Source organism: Eucyclogobius newberryi, unplaced genomic scaffold (assembly GCF_026437365.1).
Source record: "Eucyclogobius newberryi isolate DKJ021-1_F unplaced genomic scaffold, fEucNew1.0.hap1 SCAF_12, whole genome shotgun sequence".
Lineage (NCBI taxonomy): Eukaryota > Metazoa > Chordata > Actinopteri > Gobiiformes > Gobiidae > Eucyclogobius > Eucyclogobius newberryi.
The window spans coordinates 30,370,386-30,394,465 of NW_027315746.1; the positions used below are offsets into that span (position 1 = coordinate 30,370,386).

General features: G+C 40.0%; 3 protein-coding genes across 12 annotated transcripts in view; 2 read left to right on the forward strand and 1 right to left on the reverse strand.

The window, feature by feature from the left end:
- Positions 1 to 5,617, forward strand: part of pde4ca (phosphodiesterase 4C, cAMP-specific a) — a 119,775-nt gene extending 114,158 nt beyond the window's left edge. For 2 of the 9 annotated variants that reach the window (XM_072441876.1, XM_072441878.1), the window contains 6 exons: positions 74 to 238; positions 1,600 to 1,699; positions 1,810 to 1,964; positions 2,141 to 2,263; positions 3,085 to 3,267; positions 4,807 to 5,614. In XM_072441876.1, the coding sequence (XP_072297977.1) occupies positions 74 to 238; positions 1,600 to 1,699; positions 1,810 to 1,964; positions 2,141 to 2,263; positions 3,085 to 3,267; positions 4,807 to 5,220 (1,140 nt within the window). In that variant the 3' untranslated portion in view covers positions 5,221 to 5,614. Of the gene's footprint in view, positions 1 to 73; positions 239 to 1,599; positions 1,700 to 1,809; positions 1,965 to 2,140; positions 2,264 to 3,084; positions 3,268 to 4,806 lie in introns of all 9 variants that reach the window. The other 7 variants (XM_072441880.1, XM_072441879.1, XM_072441873.1 and 4 more) reach the window with 6 other exon arrangements.
- A 3,235-nt stretch (positions 5,618 to 8,852) lies between these two features.
- On the forward strand, positions 8,853 to 20,554 carry LOC140356716 (ras-related protein Rab-3A-like). The gene is made up of 5 exons (XM_072441891.1): positions 8,853 to 8,933; positions 11,516 to 11,740; positions 17,093 to 17,211; positions 17,342 to 17,466; positions 18,153 to 20,554. Exons 2-5 carry the CDS (start codon positions 11,516 to 11,518, stop codon positions 18,341 to 18,343), a joined length of 660 nt encoding a protein of 219 aa, XP_072297992.1. The 5' UTR covers positions 8,853 to 8,933; the 3' UTR covers positions 18,344 to 20,554.
- A 624-nt stretch (positions 20,555 to 21,178) lies between these two features.
- Positions 21,179 to 23,059, reverse strand: LOC140356701 (transcription factor JunD-like). 2 transcript variants are annotated; one of them, XM_072441859.1, is made up of 2 exons: positions 22,929 to 23,059; positions 21,179 to 22,571 (listed from the first exon to the last, which is right to left on the reverse strand). In XM_072441859.1, the coding sequence occupies exon 2, from the start codon at positions 22,519 to 22,521 to the stop codon at positions 21,775 to 21,777; it is 747 nt and encodes a 248-aa protein (XP_072297960.1). In that variant the 5' UTR covers positions 22,522 to 22,571; positions 22,929 to 23,059; the 3' UTR covers positions 21,179 to 21,774. The 2 variants fall into 2 exon arrangements, with proteins under 2 accessions (XP_072297960.1, XP_072297961.1); XM_072441860.1 differs by having other exon boundaries at positions 22,939 to 23,030.
- Positions 23,060 to 24,080: the final 1,021 nt, after the last annotated feature.

The following is a 24,080-nucleotide window of genomic DNA, read 5'->3' on the forward strand; positions in this document are numbered from 1 at the left end:
TCCTGTATTCTCTCATATTCTGCTGCCTTACTCTTGAATTGTGAACGGTAACGGTGCTGATGTGTTGTTGTAGGAGCGCGACCTGCTGAAATCCTTTAAGATCTCGGCGGACACCTTCATCACCTTCATGATGACGTTAGAGGAGCACTATCATGCAGACGTGGCCTACCACAACAACATCCACGCAGCAGATGTGGTGCAGTCCACACATGTGCTGCTGTCCACGCCTGCTCTGGAGGTACTTTCATGAACTTTCTCTCACCCAAATATGAATTAGTTTAAAAGAGTTGTTCTGCACATACTTTACAGTACATACTTTACATAACCTGATCGCATAATAGTCTTATAATTTGTAATAGTCTACAAAATTTTTTTTTTTGTAGCTGCCACAGGTGAATACTGACATTTAACCCGCTTCATCCCCAGTGTCTGCGCACACTGTTGTATGAATGATTTAAAGTGCTTTGAGTGGCTTGAAGGTAGAAAAGCGCTATATAAATCTAACCATTTACCATTCACTCGCTTATTATAAGGGGAAGCAAACATTGTATTATCAGTGCTGACAAGTCAGACTATTCCATGAGTTTTTAGGTTCTACTGAGAATTTGAATAGTTTGTTTGACTTTTTAGTTCAGTTAGAAGATTGTTCCACTCCTATTGTGTTAGAGGAGAAGGCTGTTCTAAGGAGGTTTTACATTTTAGTAAGATATACTGGCCCCTGGTGGAGGATTGTGATGCTCTAGTGAATGCATGTGTGGCTCTGCAAGTCACTATCAATGTGCAGAGGTAGAGTTATTTAGAATTCTGTATACCATTGGGATTACAGCTAGTCTTTGTATTATATCGAAGTATTATTAAATGTCATTCATGGTGATAAAAGTTTAGTTCATGATGATAAAAGAGCTGGCCTCCATTTGCCTTATTGCAGTTTTGCTGCAGCCAAGACTACATTGCACAGGTATCCATCAATCAATGCCATTTTTGCTGCAGCCAAGACTACGTTGCACAGGTATCCATCAATCATTGCCATTGTTGGTGTTAAAGTCAATAGAATACTGAAGACAAGTCCAAAATAAAATCTTATTTATGTTGAAAAAATATTGCAGATATTTTTAGGGCTACAACAATTGTCTAGTCAACTATAAAATGTAATCGTTATCTATATAATGATATAGAGACTATACAGTCTCTAAATCACGTACAAAAAGACCCTTCATAACACAGACCGTTGTATTATTAAGTTAACTCATCAAAACATAATTTGATCTTTTGGAAAATTCTTGAAGCTTTCAGTCTCCATATTAAAATGTGTATTTGATTGATTATGAGGCAATCTTGTCTACTAAAACAAGCCCTTTTTGCTTGCAGGGTTGTGAGTTTGAATCCGGCTCTGGATAGTTTGCTACAAAGTCTTTCCCCAGTTTTTCCCTATTTCACGTTATACTGACTTATAAAACTTGTGGGCAAAAAAATCATTGAGATAAAAGCCCAAAAAAAGGATTTTTCCACAAAAGAAACTATGAGCATATCTTGGAGCATTTCATCCGTACGTTTCCTCAATCTGACCTTATCATCTCATACCATTGCTCTGTTCCTCAGGCTGTGTTCACTGACCTTGAGATCCTGGCTGCTCTCTTTGCCAGTGCTATTCACGATGTGGACCATCCAGGAGTGTCCAACCAGTTCCTCATCAACACCAGTAAGTTCACAACTCCAACTCTGTGTATGATGCACGAATACAAGCGTTAGCACAATTTAGGCAGTTATGCTATGATTCTGGCGAAATCTAAATTATACATTTTGTTTCAGACTCGGAGTTAGCGCTGATGTACAATGACTCATCTGTGCTGGAGAACCATCACTTGGCTGTCGGCTTCAAGCTCCTTCAGGAGGACAACTGTGATATCTTCCATAACCTCAGCAAAAAGCAGAGGCAGTCGCTTCGCAAAATGGTTATTGACATGGTACGGCAAATAGCTTAATGATTACACTACACTACGTTTTTGAAGTATCTGCATCAAATTATATTGAAATAGTTTAGTAGGGATTCTTTTTATTCTACTGCTTTTTGCAGTCTGCTCTTAAGAACATTTGTGAATAACCTCTCTTCGTATAGCTTATTTTTTGTTTCTCTCTCCAGGTGCTGGCCACAGACATGTCCAAACACATGAACCTTCTGGCTGATCTCAAAACCATGGTAGAGACCAAGAAAGTGACCAGTCTGGGAGTGTTACTGCTGGACAACTACTCCGACCGCATACAGGTTTGTCAGGATTTAATGTTGCTTAAGTGTGCTTAAAGTTAGAACAAGATAAAGGCAAAAGTGTACTTACTTACTGGCTAGGGTGACCAGACATCCCTATTTACCTGGGACAGTCCCAGTATTGAACCCTGTGTCCCATGTCCCAGCGTATGTATCCAAAACAATTGATTTGTCCCAGTTTTGTGCAAAACATACAGCAGTTGTCCTGGTTTTTGACCAATTTAAGATCCGTCAACAGTAAAGAGGGCAATGTATTGTTGTTTCTTTGACCAAAAAAGAGAAAATCTGGCTTCAGAATAACCAGAACATTAAAAATGCATTAAATTCTACTCATTGAAGTCTCTCAAATTATATATTGACTCACAAGTGAGCCGTGAAAGAGATGTTAATGAGCCAATGAATGGACAGAGTGCATTAAAATATACATTTTTACCCCTGCATTTTACAGTTTCATTATTACCCCCATTGAAACAGGTCTCGTGTGTCTCAAGTTAATCCAGCCAAAATATATCACATGATCAACTGTTTACCTGCATGTTTATTCCAGTGATGCACGTACAATAAACTGTTTGTCTTGTGCCTGTTCAGTCTTTCCTTCCTCCACTTTATTTAGTTCACAATAAAGTATATACATATAAGACATAAAGACACATTCGGGAAATCACCGCCCGTGGGCCCTAAATGCTAAAAGCCCGTCTACCCCTGGTGCGTACCACAAACGGGAGCCTAACAAGAAGGATTCCCAAGAGTATTCTAGAATTCATCTTGCTGGCAAGGTTAAACCCGGTCCTATTTTAACAGTGCATACATGTTTGTTTCAGGTGCTGCAGAACATGGTGCACTGCGCAGACCTCAGTAACCCGACCAAACCCCTGGAGCTGTACCGACAGTGGACCGACCGCATCATGGTGGAGTTCTTCACTCAAGGTGACCGTGAGAGAGACAAGGGCATGGAGGTCAGCCCGATGTGTGACAAGCACAATGCCTCAATTGAGAAGAACCAGGTATGCACCACACAACATTTCTACAAATAGTTATGTATTTAGAAAGCTGAGTCAACTGACGAAAGCAGAAATACAATTAGAAGTTTATAGATTATATGAGAAGATGAGACACCAGAGCGCTACCTTTGGACTGTTCAAAGACACTTTTTATGTCCATTATGGGGGGGGGAAATGTAATGCTATAATGTTTCAATCAAACATAAACACAATTAATGGGTGTTTGGGGTAAGTAGAATCTAAACTCACAACCAGGTTTCAGGGGTAATGTAAAAATACTTAGCATAACATAACATATAATTATTCACCCTGATGAGTTTAAAAGCATTTTTTTCTTTTCTTCAACTTTAAGAGGCCAGATGGGCCAGATGATTTTGTCATCACAGTAAAGCTGACAAACAACAACTAGCATACTGGAGAATGAAAATGTGTTATACTTAGTTGCAGACAGTGTCATTCTGACATTTAGCATGTACTACGATGACGAGTGAAAAGGATGCCACTGTATTACTGCATTTATGATGACCTCACTTAGGTAAGGTTTTGAATCATAATAATGTGGTATTGTTATTCTGAAAGGGATTGTTTTTTTTTTTTTACAGCAGTACAGTAACAAAAAAAACCTACATTTCAAACCTCAATACACTCAAAAATTGCACTCAGTCTTAATGTATTATTTTATTCATGGGTTTCAACTTCCTGTTATGTACATGCAACATTTTGAAGACTTTTTATTTGACAAATATTATGAATTATTTGTATTGTTATTAAAAGCTTCAGGACTTTTGTTCCAAAAACGTCTGAAAAAATGACCCCCTTTAAAACTGAAGCTGTTTCTGCACCTCCTAGAGCACAGACAATTGGCTGGAGCCTTTGTGAAGCTGAGACTCTATAGTTTTGGACTCTGACGTCTGTTTTCCTCTAATTACTCTAAGTGCAAACAAGCTCTGCACAGAGGAAATCAGATTTTAAATCCCGCCTAGATTTTCTTTGTCAAACATATGCATGAGTAAAGCTGGTGTCTGGAGGTAAGGTCTGATTGACAATAGTTTTAGCATTTATTGATTTTCGACAATTCTCTTTTAAAAGCTCTTTTAAAAGTTTTTAGGGACTTGTAATAAAGCAAGAATGTCCAGGCGGAATCCATATAAATGTCCTATTCATTTTTCATTTTGTTTTAAGGGTAATATTTTACTTATGGGTTTGGAGTACAAACTGACCCTGATGCTTCCCAGAATGATTGATTTGACTGGAAATAAGAGGGAGAGAGCTTTATTTTTGTGTACAGCATATTAAGCAGCTTGATAGTTCCCTTTCATATGATGGTGGACAAAACATGCTCTTAAGGATCTTTAGTTTTTTTAGTTCTCATGTTTTAGAACTAGAACCAAAAACACTCGGAGGGGAGAGGACTTTCTAAAACAAAAAACATCGCACACAATATTTCAACGGTCCTAATTTCTTCTAGACTCATGGAACTTCAAACTTCACATTGACTGCTATCAAAAGTACATAATAATAACCCTGTGTTCTCTCCATCAGGTGGGCTTCATCGACTACATCGTCCATCCTTTGTGGGAGACGTGGGCCGACCTGGTGCATCCCGACGCCCAGGAGATTCTGGACACGCTGGAGGACAACCGTGAGTGGTACCAGAGCATGATCCCGCACAGCCCGTCACCCCACCCCGATTGTCCGGACAGGGGCGCCGCTGTGTCCGCCTCAGACGCCTCCTTCACACTGGGCTCATCCGCCCCCAACACCTCGGCAACGGACAAGTTCCAGTTCGAGCTCACGCTGGAGGAGGAAGAGGGTGAATCGGACAACGAGAGCCCTAATGAGGAACAGGAGGCGTCACAAAGTGGGCCCCTCAAAAGATCCGGGGAGGGAAGGACGTTTTCTTTGGAACAGACAGAGAAAGAAGGTGTTTCGGGTTTGTGCAAAATTGGAACATAGCACCTGTTTTTTGCATCAATTTTAGTTTGTTTTTTGAAATTTTCAGGACTTCTTGAGGTTGTTGCACTGAAGAGAGGCAAGAGTTTTGGCTTCCTGTTAAAAACGCATCCCCTTTTTTCAGACTTTTTTAAAGGTCTTAAATCCAATGGCCGTCTTCCTGTTTAAGAACATCAGACACTTTTGCAACTTCCTGGAGGTTATAGTCTTTTTCAATTATGTTTATTTAAGACCACTGAAGGAGGAGGTGGAGCTATGCAGGTAATGTTTATGTAGCAAATGTAATTTTTACTGATATCCTTTAACTAAACATCACAAATTTTCAATGGTTTTGGTTCAAATTTCCCACGTACTACAACTTAAATTTAGCTTAAAACTGCTGCGTATAATCTTTACATTGAAACATTCTACAAAGATATTTTTACTGTTTAACAATGTTTGAGAGCATATTCATCTACACAATTTTGTTTTTAATAGACCATTGAAGTAAACAATTTAACATGGAGTGAAAACTTCATTCAAAACACTGGGGGTCCTCTGGTGTTGATTATAGGTAGTTTCATAACTGTAGGCCTAATCAGAGATATCAGTGTTGCTTGTACATAATTACATTTTTATTTAACTCACTCTAACATTGCAGCACCCTGTGATCAGTTTGCCTTAGCACTTTAGTTATGTTTTCTTTCTTTTATTCTTTTTTGCCAGCTCTTTTATTGTCAAGGGCTCGTTATAAACTATGGATACAATGGAGGCTAAAGACTGAAGCTACCTGCAAAAAAAAAAGTCTGAGCAAGTGCATTACTGTTCATTTGTTTTTCTATGACACAAGGTATAGAGCAGGGTAACGAGCGCATGCACTGCCTGGACTGTACCAGAAAAACCAAAACAGGCCGTCGCTTGTGACCGTGCCAAATTTTGGACATGTGTGACGGTTCAATACTTCAGCTGGGGACACTGCGGTCAATGTCAAAACAAGTGCCAAGCATGACACAACGTGTACTGTAATTTCCACTTTGCCGCTGGCTACTTTCCATTGACTGCTTGCTGCTTTTTGATTGTAGCGGGCCCCCGTGCCAATCTGACCCTGAGAACTCGTATTGTCTTAAAAAACTGTGGTGAGTGAGTGTTGGTTTTGTGTGTTTTTTTTTTAAAGATTTGCTATGAAAAGTAAAAAAAAAAAAAAAGATTCAAAGCACTTTGTATGGTACCTTCCCTGCACTTCCAGCACTGCAGCAGGAGCAGCGCCTCCTACAGGCTGTGGATGAGAGGAGCAGTGATGTATGCGTGTTTCTATTGGACTGTATACAGTCTACTGTGATGTAGTGAATGCATGACACTGCCTGTTCGAGTCCAACAGGTCAAGTGATCAGCCATCAGCCGTAATGTGATAGGGTTCCAATATTAATAGCATTTTCTTTCTTTTTTTTGGTTGATTCTAAAATGTCAAACAATACTAAAGTAAAATCATTACCAATTTTGATAATACAATGAGTGCACAATAAATATATTTTTCAACCCAAAATAATAGTTTATTTAGTAATTCAAGTGGTCTTATACCAGTCCTGATATATATCAAGGTCATTCTAAAGCGATTCAATTTAGTCCTGTGTTAGAGATCTTTTTCAGTATTGAGTATTTCATTTGAGAATCGATTAGTATCTAATTATTCTTTATATTTTCCCCCTTCTTTTTTTACAACTCTAGTATGTGCATTTTCAACTTAAATATATGTAATATGATTTGTTTTGATTTTTCATATGGCTTGAATATAATCACTCTGTGTTCCAAGGTACTAAGTAAACATGTTCAAATTGAATGTAGCTTTTGCTGATAAAAATTGTAATTTAATTATTCTTGATTACAAAACATTGCACATGATGGACACGTTGTTTATTGTTCATTTGGTCTTTTGGTCAGAACTGACCTCACATTTCTCATTTGGGTTTCCCGTTTTAATGTTTGAAACTTGAATGTGTCCTCTGTCTGCAGGTTAAGGTACTGGCAATCCAGGTTCAGCTGTGATTGTTGTTCCCTTTTTTTTAAACCAATGAGAGCTCAGGCTACATAACCTACCTTCAAAGACTTTTAATACTTCCAACTCAATCAGCTTTATTTAGTGCAAAATAAAATCAGTTTCCAGTGGGATTTGAAAATTTGTCATTTGAAGATTTTGTGGGATGGTATTTACCTTATGTAGATATGTGAATTTTCCTTTTAAATATTTAACTAATTATTCAAGAACAGGGTAGCGCATTCGGTTTTCAAATTACGTATGGTAATCACTTCAAATAGTGTATGGAGTCAATGGTGTATAAATATTTAGACAAAAAAAAAAAAACGCTATAGCAAGCTTCTTCATACAGATGTCAAGATATTTTCTTCTCTGGCACTAAGCTTCCAGAAAGGGTCTTCCAATTCCAGTGTATTTTTCTTCCAATGTGCCACTCTCATTGTTTTCTTATGGCTGATTGTTGCTCATTTTACATGGACGTGTTAATAGTAAAGGGGCAGAACATTGTATTTTATTGTGTGAACGCATACAGCCTTATTTATTTTACTTTATTTTTTCTTCAAACTGGTTTAAGATGATGATTTCTATAAACTGCTGTCCTACTGGGATACACCACACTCCAGTATGCCTTTAAGGACTAACTTCTTCCATTACATGCACCACTACGGCTCTGCCTACTATTTGTTTGTATAGTTATTTATTTCATTTAGTTTGCTCAGTAAGGAAGTTCATTCATCTACTTGGTGTGTCGAATCCTCAGAGGTTTTTTTCTAACACGGGTCCCATGCAGTGTGTGACTTGCACCTCTGACAATCTCAAAAACAATGTCTGTCCTCTCTGTGACTGTATGCCTTGTCAATAAAGGTATAAACTCTTCACGCCTCAATTATCTGTCATTTATTTGTTTCTAACTGCAAATATTTGTTAGATTTTGTATGAAATATATTTGGAGTATAAATACCAAAGAGTGACATAATAACAGTAACAACTCATTAATATCAGAGAATCACAAGATACATTTATATATCAATATATCACATTATTATAATTAAGAAATTCTTAGCACAATTTAGCTCTTTTTCTACTAGAAATGTGGAGCCATTGATATATAGATGGATAGCTATAGACATTGCTAATAGCCCACAGTATAGGCCATTTTATTTATATGTTGTACTGCTTAAACGTAGCCACTTAATGTACATAATCGTTTTGTAACCTTATATTTTTACTCCTTCTATTTTGCTATTTGAATCTTAATTATTCAAAGTATTTGTAACATTCTAGTTAAATTGATTTAAGATATTTATCTTTTTTTTATTTGCATAATGTGTTATTTTCTTGCTGTTTTCTTCTCTTATTTTGTTGATGGATGTTCGTAAAAATAAAAAAGACATCTCATTATCGTTATATTATATCATCAATAGAACTCAACATATGTATTCACACTTATAAGATCAGATTGGACAATAAAATCCTACAATAGTACTCATGCAAAGAAAACATCTAAAAGAGGCGGAAATCGTGTTCTGATTGGCCCGTTCTCCTGCCCGTCATCCTCTGTTGCGTCATGACGTCGCCACCCTATGCTTTACGTCGCAGCTGTGATCACAACGCAGAAGAGGAGCTGCCATATACTACTGCTGCTGCTGCAGGTGCAAAGCTGCGCCCGGGGTTAGCGACGCGGAGGATTTACACTCGTTTCACGGTAAATCCAGCCTCCGTAACGCCTCATCCCTGGCGTCATGCAGCGGTCGGGTACTTTGCCGCTTTTTCACGTTAGCACTTAGAACAAACGTATCGTAAATGAGAAGAGAGTAACCTTCATTTGACATAGCTGGGATGCTTAGCTAGGAGACCCCGATGCCACTTAAATGCAGATATATGTTGTGCAAACGTGATACTGTCCGTATTCAACGTTAAATAAAAAAAAAAAAAATAGTTGGCAACCTGCATTTTTCCATAATTATTTTAATTTGATACCAACGAATCTAATCAGAAGCAGCTCGCAAAAACATCTCTCCCTCTTCTAGCAGTTAATGCTTTTTCTGTACTGGATGAGTTTAGCATCTCTGTAAGTCTCCTGCTTTAAGATACTCCTCCGTGTCTGTTCTTCACCGTGATGATTTGACTGAAAGGCCTCTGGAGCAGGGCCGGGGCAGCCATATGGTCAGCCGGGGAGGAAGGGAGGCACTTTACCTGATGCTTAAAGCGCCTAAGCCCCGGTACTTCCGTCCCCTTATCCATTGTCTCTGCCTGCGCAAATATGACACACAACAGAACAGGCTGATCGTATTAGCTCGGGATGGAACGTCAAAAAACTTCAATTACCATGGAATTGTAACTGAAGTGGAAATGCTTGTTACCGTTGTGCTCAAGTGCTACTTTAGCCACAACCAAACAAGACTCCTTATGGCTGTTTTTCAACGGTGGCTTTCTTGTCACTCTTTCATGAAGGCCAAATGTGTGTAGTGCATGACCAATAGTTTTGTGACAACCTGAGCTGTGGATCTCTGCAGCTCATCCAGAGTTCCTATGGGTCTCTCGGCCCGCCTTGTTTTGCCTGTATGTCTTGGTAGGTTTGCTGTTGTGCTAAAGTCTCTCTGTGCGCTGTGAGATGTTCAATGCTTGGAAAATGTTTTTATAACCTAACCCTGCTTTAAACTTCTCCAACTTTATCCCCGAGCTGTCCGGTGCGTTCCTTGGACTTCATGATGAACCTCTGTGGCCTTCACAGAACAGCATTTATACTGAGATTAGGTTACACACAGTTGGACTCTATTTAACCATTAGGTCAACATTCAATCTTTCTGCAATCATCAGGCAACTTCTGACAGCAATTGGTTCCACTCATGCCAAAATAGTATGAATGATTTGTTGCGCTGCACTTTTCAGGTTTTTATTTTAATTTTAATCTGGAAATCGTGTATAATTTTCCCTCCACTTCACAATTGTGTTCTGCTTTCACAAAAAGGCCGATACAATTTATTTAGGTTTGTCATCGTGACATGACAATGTGGAAAAGTTCCCTTTATCAAAAGAGGGCAAAAATAACATTGTGAGTACTAAATAATAAATAATAAATAACATTGTAGGAGAACCAAAAATATTTGGTCATCATGCATCTACATTACTTGGAGGAAAAACTAAAAAACACACTTTGGAGGTTCAATGCTAGCCTGCTTAATGACCCTTTGTTTAAAGAAAACAATGTCAAATAACATTAAGTAGGAGTGTAACGATGCTTCCACAATACATTGTGATTATTAAATGTCATGATACGCATCATACGTGTGCTGAAAAACAACATTAAAATGCTGAGTGTGTCTTGAGATACACATGTAAAGACACATAGACACATGTAAAGACACAGAAACACTCTTTATGCAGTAGCATAAAGAAGCTCAAACGTGGAGTATTATTTGCATACTTAATATAACCTCATATGAAGATCAGCCTAAATTTAAATGAAATATAAGGGCGCCTATACTAAACCCTCTGAAAACATATGCCATGAACTCAATTACGACAGAGTATTACAATATATATCATTTAAAATGAATTATTTCATAGGTTTTTTGTTACCAAAAATTGTCATTGAATTGTGATGAATCGAATCTTAGATACCAACCCATAATCCAAAAAGGACAACAACGCTGAACGAGAAAGAATATATCAAACGCATGCTAAAAAAGAAAAAGAAAAAGAGGAATACAGGCAACATTTCAAACAGAAAATACAAGAGGAAGTTAAACACCTAAAAAAATATACAAACAGGAAAGAAACGAGATGAAATTAAATGAAAATTGGGCACAATGGAAAAAATCACAGAACTAAGTACTTGCACAAGGACTAATCTTGCCACAACTCCGGAGAGTATCCCCATAGAAGGCTATATTCTACCAACAGAATTGGTGTGCCAGAAAATACAAAATTTGGGACAAAAAGCAGAACAGAGGATCCTAAAAACAGCCAAATTAACGAAAAGTAATAAAACCAAGGAAGGAGCTATAAAAAAAGACACAACCATTTTCTACCCCCAGATATAGGAAGGACAACTGTTTTTATTAGACAAGGAAATATATTCACAGACAGGCATTACTTGGAGACATACATGCATACATTCTCAAAAGAGGAAAAAAAACAAATAAAATAATACAAATGAATGTGCTAGAAGTATATAAAAAGCCATAGAAAAAACATTTGACAGAACCTCTTTGGCTGTATGAATCCTTATAAATCAGGATCATCTTCTCTGTCTGACGATTGTGTTCCTTTTGGGGTTTTTAGATGGCGTCGGCCAATGCCACCTACGGTCAGAAGGAGTCCTCGGACCAGAACTTTGATTACATGTTTAAGATCCTGATCATCGGTAACAGCAGTGTGGGGAAAACCTCCTTCCTGTTCCGGTACGCAGACGACTCGTTCACCCCAGCATTTGTTTCTACTGTGGGCATCGACTTCAAGGTCAAGACCATCTACCGCAACGACAAGAGGATCAAGCTGCAGATATGGGTGAGCCGCACAAACACCAATTAACAGACAGAAGGGGATAGTAGTCAAACTATTTACTCCAGAGTACAGTTACTTCAAGTAATATTACTCGAGTAGAAGTACAAAGTAGTGGTCCAAGAAAGAGTAAAAACATATTTGGGAAACCACTAGGGATCTTACATAATGGCCCAGTATTGTAACGCCGATATACACACAATGGTGTGGAGAGTAATATCGGTCTGGGCCAAAAGCACCCATATCAGTCTGCCAATTTTATGCTCAGATAATGAAAGGGTTATTAACTCTGCTGTCCTTTCGTAGAAACGGGATGAAAACAACAGATCTGTGGACAGAGGCTTTTTGCTGCTATATTCTAACGGAACAGATTATGAATTTTAATCCAGTCTTTATTCTGAGTCAAAAGACCAAGAAATGGTGGCTAGCACGCAGCGTTGTGAGTTCGAATCCGGCTCTCGACAATTAACTGCATGTCCTTCCCCAGTCTTATCCCCATTTCACGATGCATTGTCCTATCAAATAAATCCTACCAGCCAACGTCAACGTATCTCAGACATTATAGATTAATTACAGGAGCTGAAAGACGAGGTGGTGAAACTGCGGGCGGAAAATAAGACTATGAAGAGTAAGATTCTGGATTTGGAGTCGAGGTCTCGCTGAAAAAATCTCAGCGGGATTGCCCGAGGGCGAGGGGTAAAACACTGAGGGTTTCCTCAAGAGGTTGATCCGCAACTTCTATCTGGGGCTGGGGACAAGAAGCTGAAAAACCTCATGGCCTGATGATAAGAAGGAGCGTGTCATGAAGGCTACCAAAGGAGACCTCCGGTTCAAAGGCAAGAAGGTGTTCTTTGCCCAAGATATTCCATATGAAATTATTCAACAACAAAAAGCTTTGCCACATCTGTGTGGAATTCAAGAGGAAATAACTAAGGCATGGCTTCTGAAGCAGAAATACTCAAAAAAAAAAAAAGGAAAACACAGAGAACTGAACTGCAGAAAGAAATGGATCCACTAACATATGGGGTATGGGCATTCAAGTAATATAAGAGACATCAGACATTTCTGTTGTTTTGTAGAAAGGGATGATTATTGCGTGATCTATTTGTTTTTGGCATTAGACTTCATTATATCTTATAAAGCATTACTGTGGTTATGAGGATGCTGAACAGAAACATGGCCCTCTTACTGTAGATGACTTCCTTTATTTTTGTTTATTCACCTTTCAGCCTTGGGTTTATTTATAAACCGCTATAACTCAATACACACTAATGTAAGGGTCTAATAACGTCAACTCAAATCATCCACTTTATTTGTAATTTATGTAATTTTGTCATCTAAAAAAGGGTCACTTTTGCAGACGAAATGGCCCATTCTAAACATTCTTAAAGGTTCCTACGTTGGCCCATATCTATAAAAGTTGACAAAAAATATTTAGTCCTGATTTATAGCACATTTGTGTTGTGAACCGTTTGTGACACGAAGGGTACCTAAAATATTGGGTGTCAGAGGGTTAAAGGAGCAAACAGGCTGCAGGTGCTCACACATTTCCCTGTGTTGCTCAAAGCTTGAAATCTAAGCCTGTTTAATTAATAATCGGGTCTCTGACATAAAACCAACATAAACATACCTCAACATTTGTTTTTCGTTACTGTATCTTCTGTCTGCCTCCTGAACTCTTGCTCGTTATCCCTCAGTGGTTTCCTTCCCTTGTCCCATCTGAGCTTTGGGACATGACTTAATATATATACATAGATGGTTGAAAAGTTGAATTGGGGAGACATGTTGACTTAATTTGAAATGGTTTGCAACAGTACTTTGGAAGAACATTTTTGAAAGATTTTAAATTTAAATGCTGGCAGTTTTCCAGGTCTGAATTTTTAGCCCTGGAAAAACATGTTTGAATTGTTTTTATTCCTGTTTCTGCCACAAAATTCAGTTTTTCTCAGTGTAGTCACTTTTTAGATGTTCATTGCATAGATATCAATCCCCAAATGTAACTGTTTGAATTCAGAGAAAGTAAAATTGAAGGGTTTAGGGAAAAAAAAAAAAGATAATTCCGTTAATTCAGGGTTAAAAAAATCAAAGCGAGAAAGTTGCCACCATTTAAATTTCAAAATCTGGTTAAATTAATTATCTTCCATAGAATATAGAGTTCTTAACCTTAGGGCCCTCAAGCGGGACTGGAACCAATCACAGAGCAGCAGCAATGGTCAAAACAAACATAGCGTCGCCTATGGCTGTACTTCGACCTGTTTTAGGAAAAACACAGACTATTTTGTTTTTTCAAAACATGCACACACTGGCACTTTGTACATTTGTGGATGAGAAAGAAGAATGTGCTTTTCTGAACCTGTATTTAACACAATTTAGATGTTTCTGCTTCTTCTGCTGTTGTGATGCTTTGACCAATCAGCGTGAAGTATTTCTTTTTACATCCTGACCACTTTCTGCGAGAGCCTTCCCAAATTGATTCATTTGAAGAACTCAATTCAGAGTGAGACACATTTCAGTCTGGCACGAGCCAGGTCACCAAGGTTCTTGCTCACTTCCTAATGCCTTCTGGGCATTTTAATTAAGGACACAGCAGTGTGAGGGGGCGACACGTTTGACCCTATTCTAACGATAAAAAATGGTATAGATAATTATAGTTCAGTGAGCTCTAAATTTGAGAACCCGAGAAAAAAAACATTGAAAGACGGCTCAATTGCACCCCCTAAAAATATATATATTTGTGATTGCAATGGGAGCTCTAACCAGAAAAATGTCAACGTAGACTGTTGAAAGTTGGCATAAAAGATGGATCAAACACACATAAACAATTACATGACCCCATCCTAAACACTACAGGAAGTTCAATTCACAAATCATCATCTCAATTTTCATCAAAAACACACACAAAACTTGGTAGAAATGTGCAAAATCCATGTGCAATTAAATATCAATTTGATTTGAATAGACGGTTGGGTGTGGCCATGGCAACCACAATAACTTAATACGAGTCTGAGACTGGAGTGAATTTTAACAGGCTACCAAACATTAGCTTGTTAACGGCACACTTGCTTTGCAAAAAACACCCAATAATAGATGGAGGCGGGCGTGACGTCAGAATATTAATGAGCACCACAAAAGTCCCGGATGAACATTCAGGCCCGCTCAGGCCGTCAGGGAAAAAACATGGGAAAATGGCAGAACAACAGCGACTACGACAGCTAATCTCACTCAAATTGACGAAAGATGACGTCCCAAGAGCGAAGCTGAAACAGCATAAAGTAGAGGGCCATTCTAAACTAGTTGAAGCGATGTTTACGGTGCAGAGGATGTCGTATTAGCGAAAAGAAGGCTGAACTTGTAAAAAAGTATATCCGGGCTTTCAGTGTCTTCATCTAACTCTCTCCTCGGTTCACAACAAGTCAGATTTTTGAACATTACGACATGGCATTTGTGAGGGTTTACTGAATAAAACTGATGTTAATTCTACAGCGTTTGCGGAACACGATAAACTTATATCCCGGAGCTCCAGCCGCAGGCAGCGGTGAGTGACAACCTGCGTCCCCGGGGTATGCTCACTTTCACGCGCCCCCTTCCCCACGCTCTCCGGGTCTAAATTTCCCGGTAAAGACATGGACACAAGAGTCTTTGACCACTCTCCGGAGAGCACCACGGAGGGGACGCGTTCTGCCCGTGAAAGTAAGCAAACCCCGGGGACGCAGGTTGTCACTCACCGCTGCCTGCGCTGGAGCCGCGGTCGTCTGCTTCAGGAAAGTTATGAACCAAACGCCCGTCATTTCAGGTTCCATTGCAGCAGTGTTTGTTGCTAAACGTCTTTGTGGAACAAATGAGTCAATTCTGGGTCGTAATAATCAGTTTTGACCGTCGCTTTATGAAGTGTTTTCAATGGAATTGGAGGTTTGGTTTTGTTTTCGGGTTAGACAAACTCTGAGACGAGGGGTTGGTACGAGGGAAGGGACCGGAGTCCGACCAGACAAATAGATGGCCCCACAGTTTTCATTGACTGACTTCCGGGTATGCGCTGTTGGCGCAGTGACGTCACATGGCTATTTTTAGCTCGCCCGCGGAGCGCTATTGGATGCAGACAGCGGTCTTATTTTGAGACGTATACAATATTTATACATACTTTACTTTATGACATTGAAAAAATTCTCAAATTGCCTTCACTAATACTAATTGATATGTTCGCTTCACATTGGCAATAGCCTTGCTGGTGTTAGCTTAAGGGATCTTCACTGAGCCAAGCATTCCTTATGAAAGTAAATCAAAGTGTACTGCAAAATAATGACTTCCAGGCATTTTCATTTTTTAAGGTTTTAAAATGTGAAACACCAAATGTAAAAGAGTCTAGTTATTAAAAGCTGCAATAAAAAATAAGAGCCTATTTAATTTTCTCTGATTGTCCTAAATTAGTTCTGACCTCTCAAACATCCACCAATCTTTTTTCCAAATAAGGAAACCTAACAAAACCTTCCTTTATTGACTCAGTGCTGCCTGTAACACATTGTCATGACTTCATATTGCCTGTAAGTGTCCTCCTCCTCCTTCATCCTGAGGCAGTCGGCTGTGTGTTTAATCCCAACGCTTATGTGAGATGATCTCATGAGGCCCAGCTCTGTGGCTCCGATCCACACGAGGAACTGTGATTGTCTGCAGCTGTGGCCCCTCATCTGCTGTGGCCCCTCATCTGCTGTGGCCCCTCATCTGCTGTGGCCCCTCATCTGCTGTGGCCCCTCATCTGCTGTAGCCCCTCATCTGCGCTGACCGTAGTGAGGCCCCTGGCTGACCCTGCTTCATCGGCCCTAAACACTACAAGAACATTTGGCTAATAAGAGACACTTGGGCACATGCTTTGGTATTGTTCTTATAAGGACTGGTGAAATGTATAATAATAATAATAATGCAACACTGGATGGAAATAAATATTTTAATATTGCAGAAACCATGCCACATCGAATGTGTGCTGTAATCAAAGCTAAGGCCCTCCTACCAAAATATTAGACCTTTTTTTTTTTACGTTTTTTTGAAAGGCAATCGATTTATTTTTATTCATTTGATTTATTTATTGAGACAGATGGGGAAAGTGCACAGTATACAATTAACCTTAACAGGTGAGATGCATTGTACCAGGTTGTAGCTCATTTCCACTGTCGCATCTCTTTTTCAGGAGAGTAGCCCATTGTACATCTTTTTGGAAAGAACAATTGCTAGACTAATCAATTGGCAAAATAAATGGTATGCCTCCAATAAACTACTTTTGCACCATGTTTGAATATGATACGGAACACAAAATGATGCCCCAGTTGTACAGCAGAAGGCAGTGTGTGACGTGTAGTGTGTTTCCAGGACACGGCGGGGCAGGAGCGTTACAGGACCATCACCACAGCGTACTACAGAGGGGCCATGGGCTTCATCCTCATGTACGACATCACCAACGAGGACTCCTTCAACGCCGTGCAGGACTGGTGAGGCCACGCTCCACTGCTAGTTAACTGTTGGCTCATCCAAAACAGAGCGGCAATTTGATGAAAATATCAGATGAGGATTGCCTGAGCTGACTGCCGAATGTAATGGAATTGTGCCACTTTTCCTCAGGGCGACTCAGATAAAAACGTACTCGTGGGACAACGCGCAGGTTTTGCTGGTGGGAAACAAGTGTGACATGGAAGACGAAAGAGTGGTGGCAGCAGACAGGGGCCGGCAGCTCTCGGACCAGCTTGGTCAGTGCACACACTCAAGCTTGTTCGATGGATGTCACTTGTTTTTATTTGTATAACCCAGTGGATAATACGGATGTAACAATAACCGAAATATGTCATATTGTCAAAAGTCACAATATATCCAATTATATTCTTCTTCTTCTTCTTAGAAACATGAAAAAATACTTTTCAAACTGTTTTGCAGCAGTCCACATGTATTATTCACTTACCTACTGTATTCTGAGTAGACTTGAGGGTCTTTGCCCGAACCAGGCCTAATTTCTATAATTTTACACAGGCTTGGGACTGGTGCGGTAAATGTAGTCGCCATGTCATTCTTGGCAAGGCAAAGGAGTTATGTGTGTGTTGTTCATGTGCCGTTTGCTGCATGTGTTATTTGCTACGCACGCATTTGAACAATGTATAGGGGTTCAAGCCTTTAAAAGTTGTCAGTCAAAGTGTACTTGTCGGGGTCAGGCTGAATGATCTGGAACAAAACAGAGTTGACATAATTCCATAAAGCAAAACCCAAAAAACCAGAACGGGTACATCCCATTTAAATGCAGTTTATTGCATCAACAACTAAAACACTACATAAACTGTGATCCTTTGCTCCATTTCAGTGCAAACAACATGAAGACTGTTTTTAAAGTATTTATATGTAATTTATTTTGGAATATGGCAGTAATTATTTGTATTTTATGCAGGTTTTGAGTACTTTGAGGCCAGTGCTAAAGATAACATCAACGTGAAGCAGGCATTCGAGCGCTTGGTGGACATCATCTGTGAGAGGATGACCGAGACCCTGGACAACAATGACCCAGCTGTGTCAGGAGCCAAACAGGGGCCCCAACTCAACGAGCAGCCTCAGAGGTCCCACCAGGACTGTGCTTGTTAAGACCATGTCCAAACTACTTGCACTACACAACACATTATATTGTACCCAGGTCTGCAGTGGAAAAAGAACCAGAATATGCTCTGTTTTTACTTATACCAAGTACAGCTCTAGCAAATGGCGTGTTTGTCAATGAAAGTACTTTTAATGGTTTTCAATTGGACACTGCAAATTTTATTAATCTACCCAAGATTTATTCAACTCTAGATCATAAATCAAACGCATCTAATTTTATTGACATTTCTACTGAATAAAGCTTATTTCAAGAATTCTTAAGTAAATTCACTTATTTCCCTGGCAGATGAATTCACTTATTTCAAGGACATTTTTGCCTGAAACAAGTGTATTGTTGTAGTTTTAAGGAGGTGTAATTTTGCGGTGTAAAATATCCACTGTATTTCAAGTGGCATCCCAAACAGTAGCCACAGCACCTATATTCTCAATACACTGCAGACCTTGTCCCCTCGGAAAACAACGGGACAGGCAATGTAGAGAAACACGTCCACGACAGGAGACACAAGCCGCTTCGTCTTTCTTCACCTCCCCTGGTTTGACTCTGTCCAACCGACTCAACACTACGCTTTGAATGCTGAAGGCCATGGATGGGCAGACCAAAAAAAACACGTCATTCTGAGTGTTGACGTTTAGACTTGTTGCTGTCTTTGCTGGGGTTTTTTTGTTTCTTTTTGCTGGTTTGTGTTTTTTGATCATGTCCACCTGTCTTTTCCGGGGTTTTTCGAGTTGGGTCCAAGTTAGATTTGTTTTCAGCAGCGAAATTCGAAAAAGACAAATCTTTAAAGTAAAATTATGCCTATAGGAAAGAGGATGTGTAAATGGGCAAAGGTTTGGGAAATCATTGTTGTATGGTGTATTTCCCATCATTGCAATACCCACTGAAGAATAGCTGCTAGCCTTGTACCAAGGGGTTTTTGTTTTTTAGATTTGTAAAGAGAGAGGGCAGCAGAAGGAGGAGTCAGAGGAAGGAAAGGATACTGAGGGAGTGGAAGGAGAAGAGAATAAGGACGGCAGAATCTTAAAACTGCGTTAAAATAGTTGATAATCAAGTCTGTTCTGCCATTATCTGAGAGTACGATACACTTGTGGTAAAGTGTTTTAATGAAAATACTGAATTATTTCTTGGCCATTTAAATATAGAAACACCACACCAGTACCTCTGTCGATTTGATCATTCTAAATTATTGGAATGACCTCGACAAAAAATATATAATATAAAATTAGTTTTAAATCTACTTGACATTCAGCGTTCTTTTTACTACAGATATAGTGAAAAGAGAAACATTTCAGTGTAAATTCTTACTCTTGTCGCTGAGCCTCTGCTGTTCACAAACAGGTTCATGCTTTCTTTGTTCACTTTCATCCACTGTGGACAATACACACATGTCAGTACATAGGCATGATTGGAGTTGGGTTTATATAGGTGGCGTTATGTCAGAGCATTAGAAAGAAGAGCATATTTATTTAACAGATGTATTTATATTAAACTAACTGTACGTGATCATGTGTGTGTAAATGTTACCAAATTCACCTCATGGAAACCCTACTTGCCCCATTTTTTTAAATGTATGATAAAGAGAAGAAAATTGGTCAACTACAGCTACCATCCTTCTCCGGTTTTTAATTCATCACTAATTATTTAGCAGTGTTCTTCCTGCATTGCAATGTACAGTACATTTCAGAGCTTTTCTACGAGGTGTTCAGTAGTGTTAAAGGCTTTTTAAAAGTGTTTACAGCCAGTTGTACATTCCAGCGTCCCGGCCTCGTTCTGTATCACGAGCAATGTGTGTGGAGGTTTGTTTGTCTTTTGATATGAGTTGTGTAATGTTCTAAAGCTGAGCAGACTGTTCTTCCAGAGCAATAGCCTAGTCGTCCCCCTCTCCACACCCAATTATCCATGGCGCAGACTGTCACCTGGAGACCAAAGACGAACGGAGCCCAGGTGTAGCTTCAGCAAAGGGACAGCTTTTGAACTATTCTGAACACTTGATGCTTGATTTCTATGTTTTTATTGTTCTTTTATTGGATGTTTTTATTGTTTTTTTGCTACAGCTGTAAACCGTACATTCCATTCCTGTAAATAGGAATTTCTGCCCCTCTGAGTGTTAGTTAAATTGTGTGAATTGTGCTGTAATTCTGAAATGCTGAAGATTTGTTTAAAAAAATACGATATTAAAGAAGAAAACTAAAAGCTAGAGACTGTTCCGATTCACTGTTATTTTATCACCTCTAATCATGATGGGCAAGTTACTCAACTTAACGCTGCTTTAAAGTTACTTTTATAAACACCATTTCCATACCCTTGAAAAGAATCAAATGTCTTAATTTCTGGTCATCTCTGAGTCCATATTTAGCTAGTTATGACAACCCTACACCATAACAATGGTTAACGTAGGACTAAATTCTATTGATCAGACTCTCTTATCCAGTTTTTGGTCAGAAAAAGTCATGCAAAGTTAGTATGAATTGTAACTAATGTTATTACTCAATTAAAATATTTACTTTACTAGTGTTACCTGTCTTAATAAATAAATAAAAAGCTAATGTGGCAAGCGCAAGAACAACCACAATGCATAAAATAAAGCTTAGTCTAAAATTTACAATAACGTTATGCTTTCCAGAAGAACGTGACCTTTAACCTTAATATAAATATCCAGTTTGTCCACAAGATGGCGCCATACTCATGTTTCACGCTTGAAATGTTTGACCATCTGAGGTGTGGCTAAACCCTGTTCTCTTCTACCTCCTGATGATTACACATGTTTTAAAAGTTTAAACATCCCCCTTTTCTAATTCAACATCTAAAAAAGTACAAGATCTGAATAGCTTTAGTGATAATTTAATAAACAATAACAAAACATGTAGATAAGCATTTTGGTGGACCACCTGAAGAAAGATACAAAGAGGGAGGTATGTACAGAAGTTATGAAACATGCATTCATAAAACATAGTAATATATAGATGTAGCCTATATTAGTAAGTGGTTGTAAACAGTCATACACTTGGCACGGCGGCTTTGGTTGCACTTTTGGTTTGAGCCCACAGCAGCTTTGTACCTCAGTGGAGACTCCTGCATTCCTTTAAAGTTCATCACTGACGGCGTTTGGAGTGTTTCAGGTCAGCCCTGGTTCAGGCCTTTAGTGAGAAGAAGCTCGGCTATATTCCACAGTGATAAACTTTGGTTTGATGAGACAAAAGTTTAAAAAAAAAAACAATTTGTCCAAATCAGACACAGACGTCCATCACATGTGCCCAGCTGAAAGGAGGAGGAGGAGGCACGTGATGTGTTTCTGCTGCTGAGCCCAACATAAGACCTGTACAAGCGAGAACAGCAGCAGGTACAAACACTCCAGGACTGAGCAGACACTGCCCTGGCTCTCAGTCGATCAGCCCTCACAAGTGTCCCGAGGATGAAGGCACTAATAAGCCTGCACCTGATTGGGCAGCAGCTGGCACCCACTGCTCACGTGACTCATAACCTTCTGTTTGAGCTGTGCCACCTGCTCGCGCAGGACGCTGGCAGTGGACGCCAACTCAGTGTTTTGTGTCTTTAGTGTCTTTACTTTGTCCTCGAGCCGCGAGATACGTTCCAGTTTACGTTTGCGGCACTTGGAGGCGGCGATGCGGTTGCGTAGCTTCTTTCGCTCGGCCTTGATGCGCTCCTGATTGTCCATATCGATAGGCGACAGCGGCGGACTGTCTCCTAAACTCTGTGCGTCTGGCACGGTCTGTGGCTCGTCCTTGAGGCGCACAGCAGCGGACTGTTGGTTTACGTGAGGTGCTGGGGGAAACTGTGTCGTGTCCGTGGCATAGCCGAGCGCGTGTCCGTATCCATTAAGTGTAGTATAAACGGGCAGGTCTGCGTGCATCAGCTCTAGCCTCTCCGCGTGCACCGCCTCCAGCTGGTTCTGTTTGTGCAGGTCCTCCAGAGCCTTGACAAAGCCCTCCGCGAACTCCTGCTCTGCCTCCGCGGGCTTAGGGCACAGGAAAGGCGCGTGCGACTGCACGAGCAGCCGTTCAAGGTCCGGGGTGGCCAGTTTCATCAAACCGAGCTCTGTAGAATCCGAACCGGGCTTCAGCTGTGTCTGCTCCTGCTCCAAAGCTCCGGGAATGTCCATCTTAAGCACCGAGAGCCGCTGGGACACACCCGAGAACAAGGGCTCCATGTCCGTGTCACATCAAGCACCAGGCGTGCATCTGACCGCACTGTGTTGAGCTGAAGAACAGAGAAATAAATCCACTGTTACGTCGCAATATTAACATGGCAACACAATTCAGCGCACAAACCGGACAAGCCGGAATCACAGAGCTCAGCCTGTGCGTCATAACTGGCTGACACAACAGCGCCCTGAAGAAGCAATCCTTTACCGAAGACGGGTTTAGCTTTCGTTACAACAACTAACACTCAAAACACGATAGGGCAAAGGGCAGAACGTTGATACAGATGCAGACTAAAAGCGAATCCAAGTAAACTATATAACGAGTTAAAACTGCCATTCAACTCACGACGAGCCTAAACTCCAAGTCCACAGACACGAGCTTTTGTTTAAAGCCTCGGTATAGAGAATAGAACAGCCTCATACCCGTGCTGTTTTCCTGGTCAGGTCCTCCGGGCGCAGGTTCCTTCTCGATCTCAATCCGGGCTAGATTCTGGGAGATTCGGGTCTAACATTTCCATTATGTCACCGCAGCGCGCAGAGATTGGTCCAAAATGACGCGCTTTTCCGGTACAATTTGAATAAAGGGGCAGAGCCGCGCCCGTAGCCATGGAGACGAGAAGGTAAACTCTAAACAGTGCAATGCATTGTGGTTTGATGTCATCGCGGGAGGAGAGGGAGTTTGGGCGGGGACGTTGCTAAAGGAGTGGGCCCAGAACCGGACTTTCTGTTCTCTTAAAAATGTGGCAAAGAAACTTGTTGTATATATATAAAGAGATTATTCATATAACCTACATCTTTTTTATGAATAAAACAAACAAGAAGCTGAGCCAAAATCAACATCAAGGAAAGTTAAGTTAATGGAGGAGCAAAGTTAATGAAGGACAACAAAGAAGAGAATCAGTCTGGAACCACTGAAGGGAAAGAATAAGGAGAAAATAGACAATGAACACAAACTGGGAGGATAGTACAATGTAGGCGATCTAAGAGATGACAGAGCGGAAGAACAAGATGTAAAATCTAAAAGAGTGAGATTGTTGACTCGGAGGTTTGTAGTCATCATAGTTCCAAACCTTTGGGCTCTTGGCGGGGCACTCTCCAGACTCAAAGGAAAGGAATCATTGGTACACTTTACACACTGCACAACACGCCTCTACTGTAACATTATTTTGGGTCACACAAAATATCCCCAACACTGTTTCAATAAATTTAGTTAAGTACTTTACCAACATTGTGTTGCAAAAAATTGCCCATCCACTTCAGAACCCGAATTAAACTAGGACTAGACTAGTACCAACCAGATCTATTAACCCAGACTCTAACCAGGTTGAGAGCAGAATTAAACAAGGACTAAACCAAGACCAAACCAGGTCTAAACTAGTGCTAACCCAGAATTAAACCAGTAAACAAGATTTTTTGTTTTTAATATTTGGAAGATGGGTTGTGGGCCAGAATAAATCACTTGGAGGGCCTGATTTGACCCCCGGCCTTATTCAATAGCTAGGGTTAGGCTAGGCTATAACCTTGGTTTAAGGAGCCTAAGGGACCCTAATACATTAAAATAATAA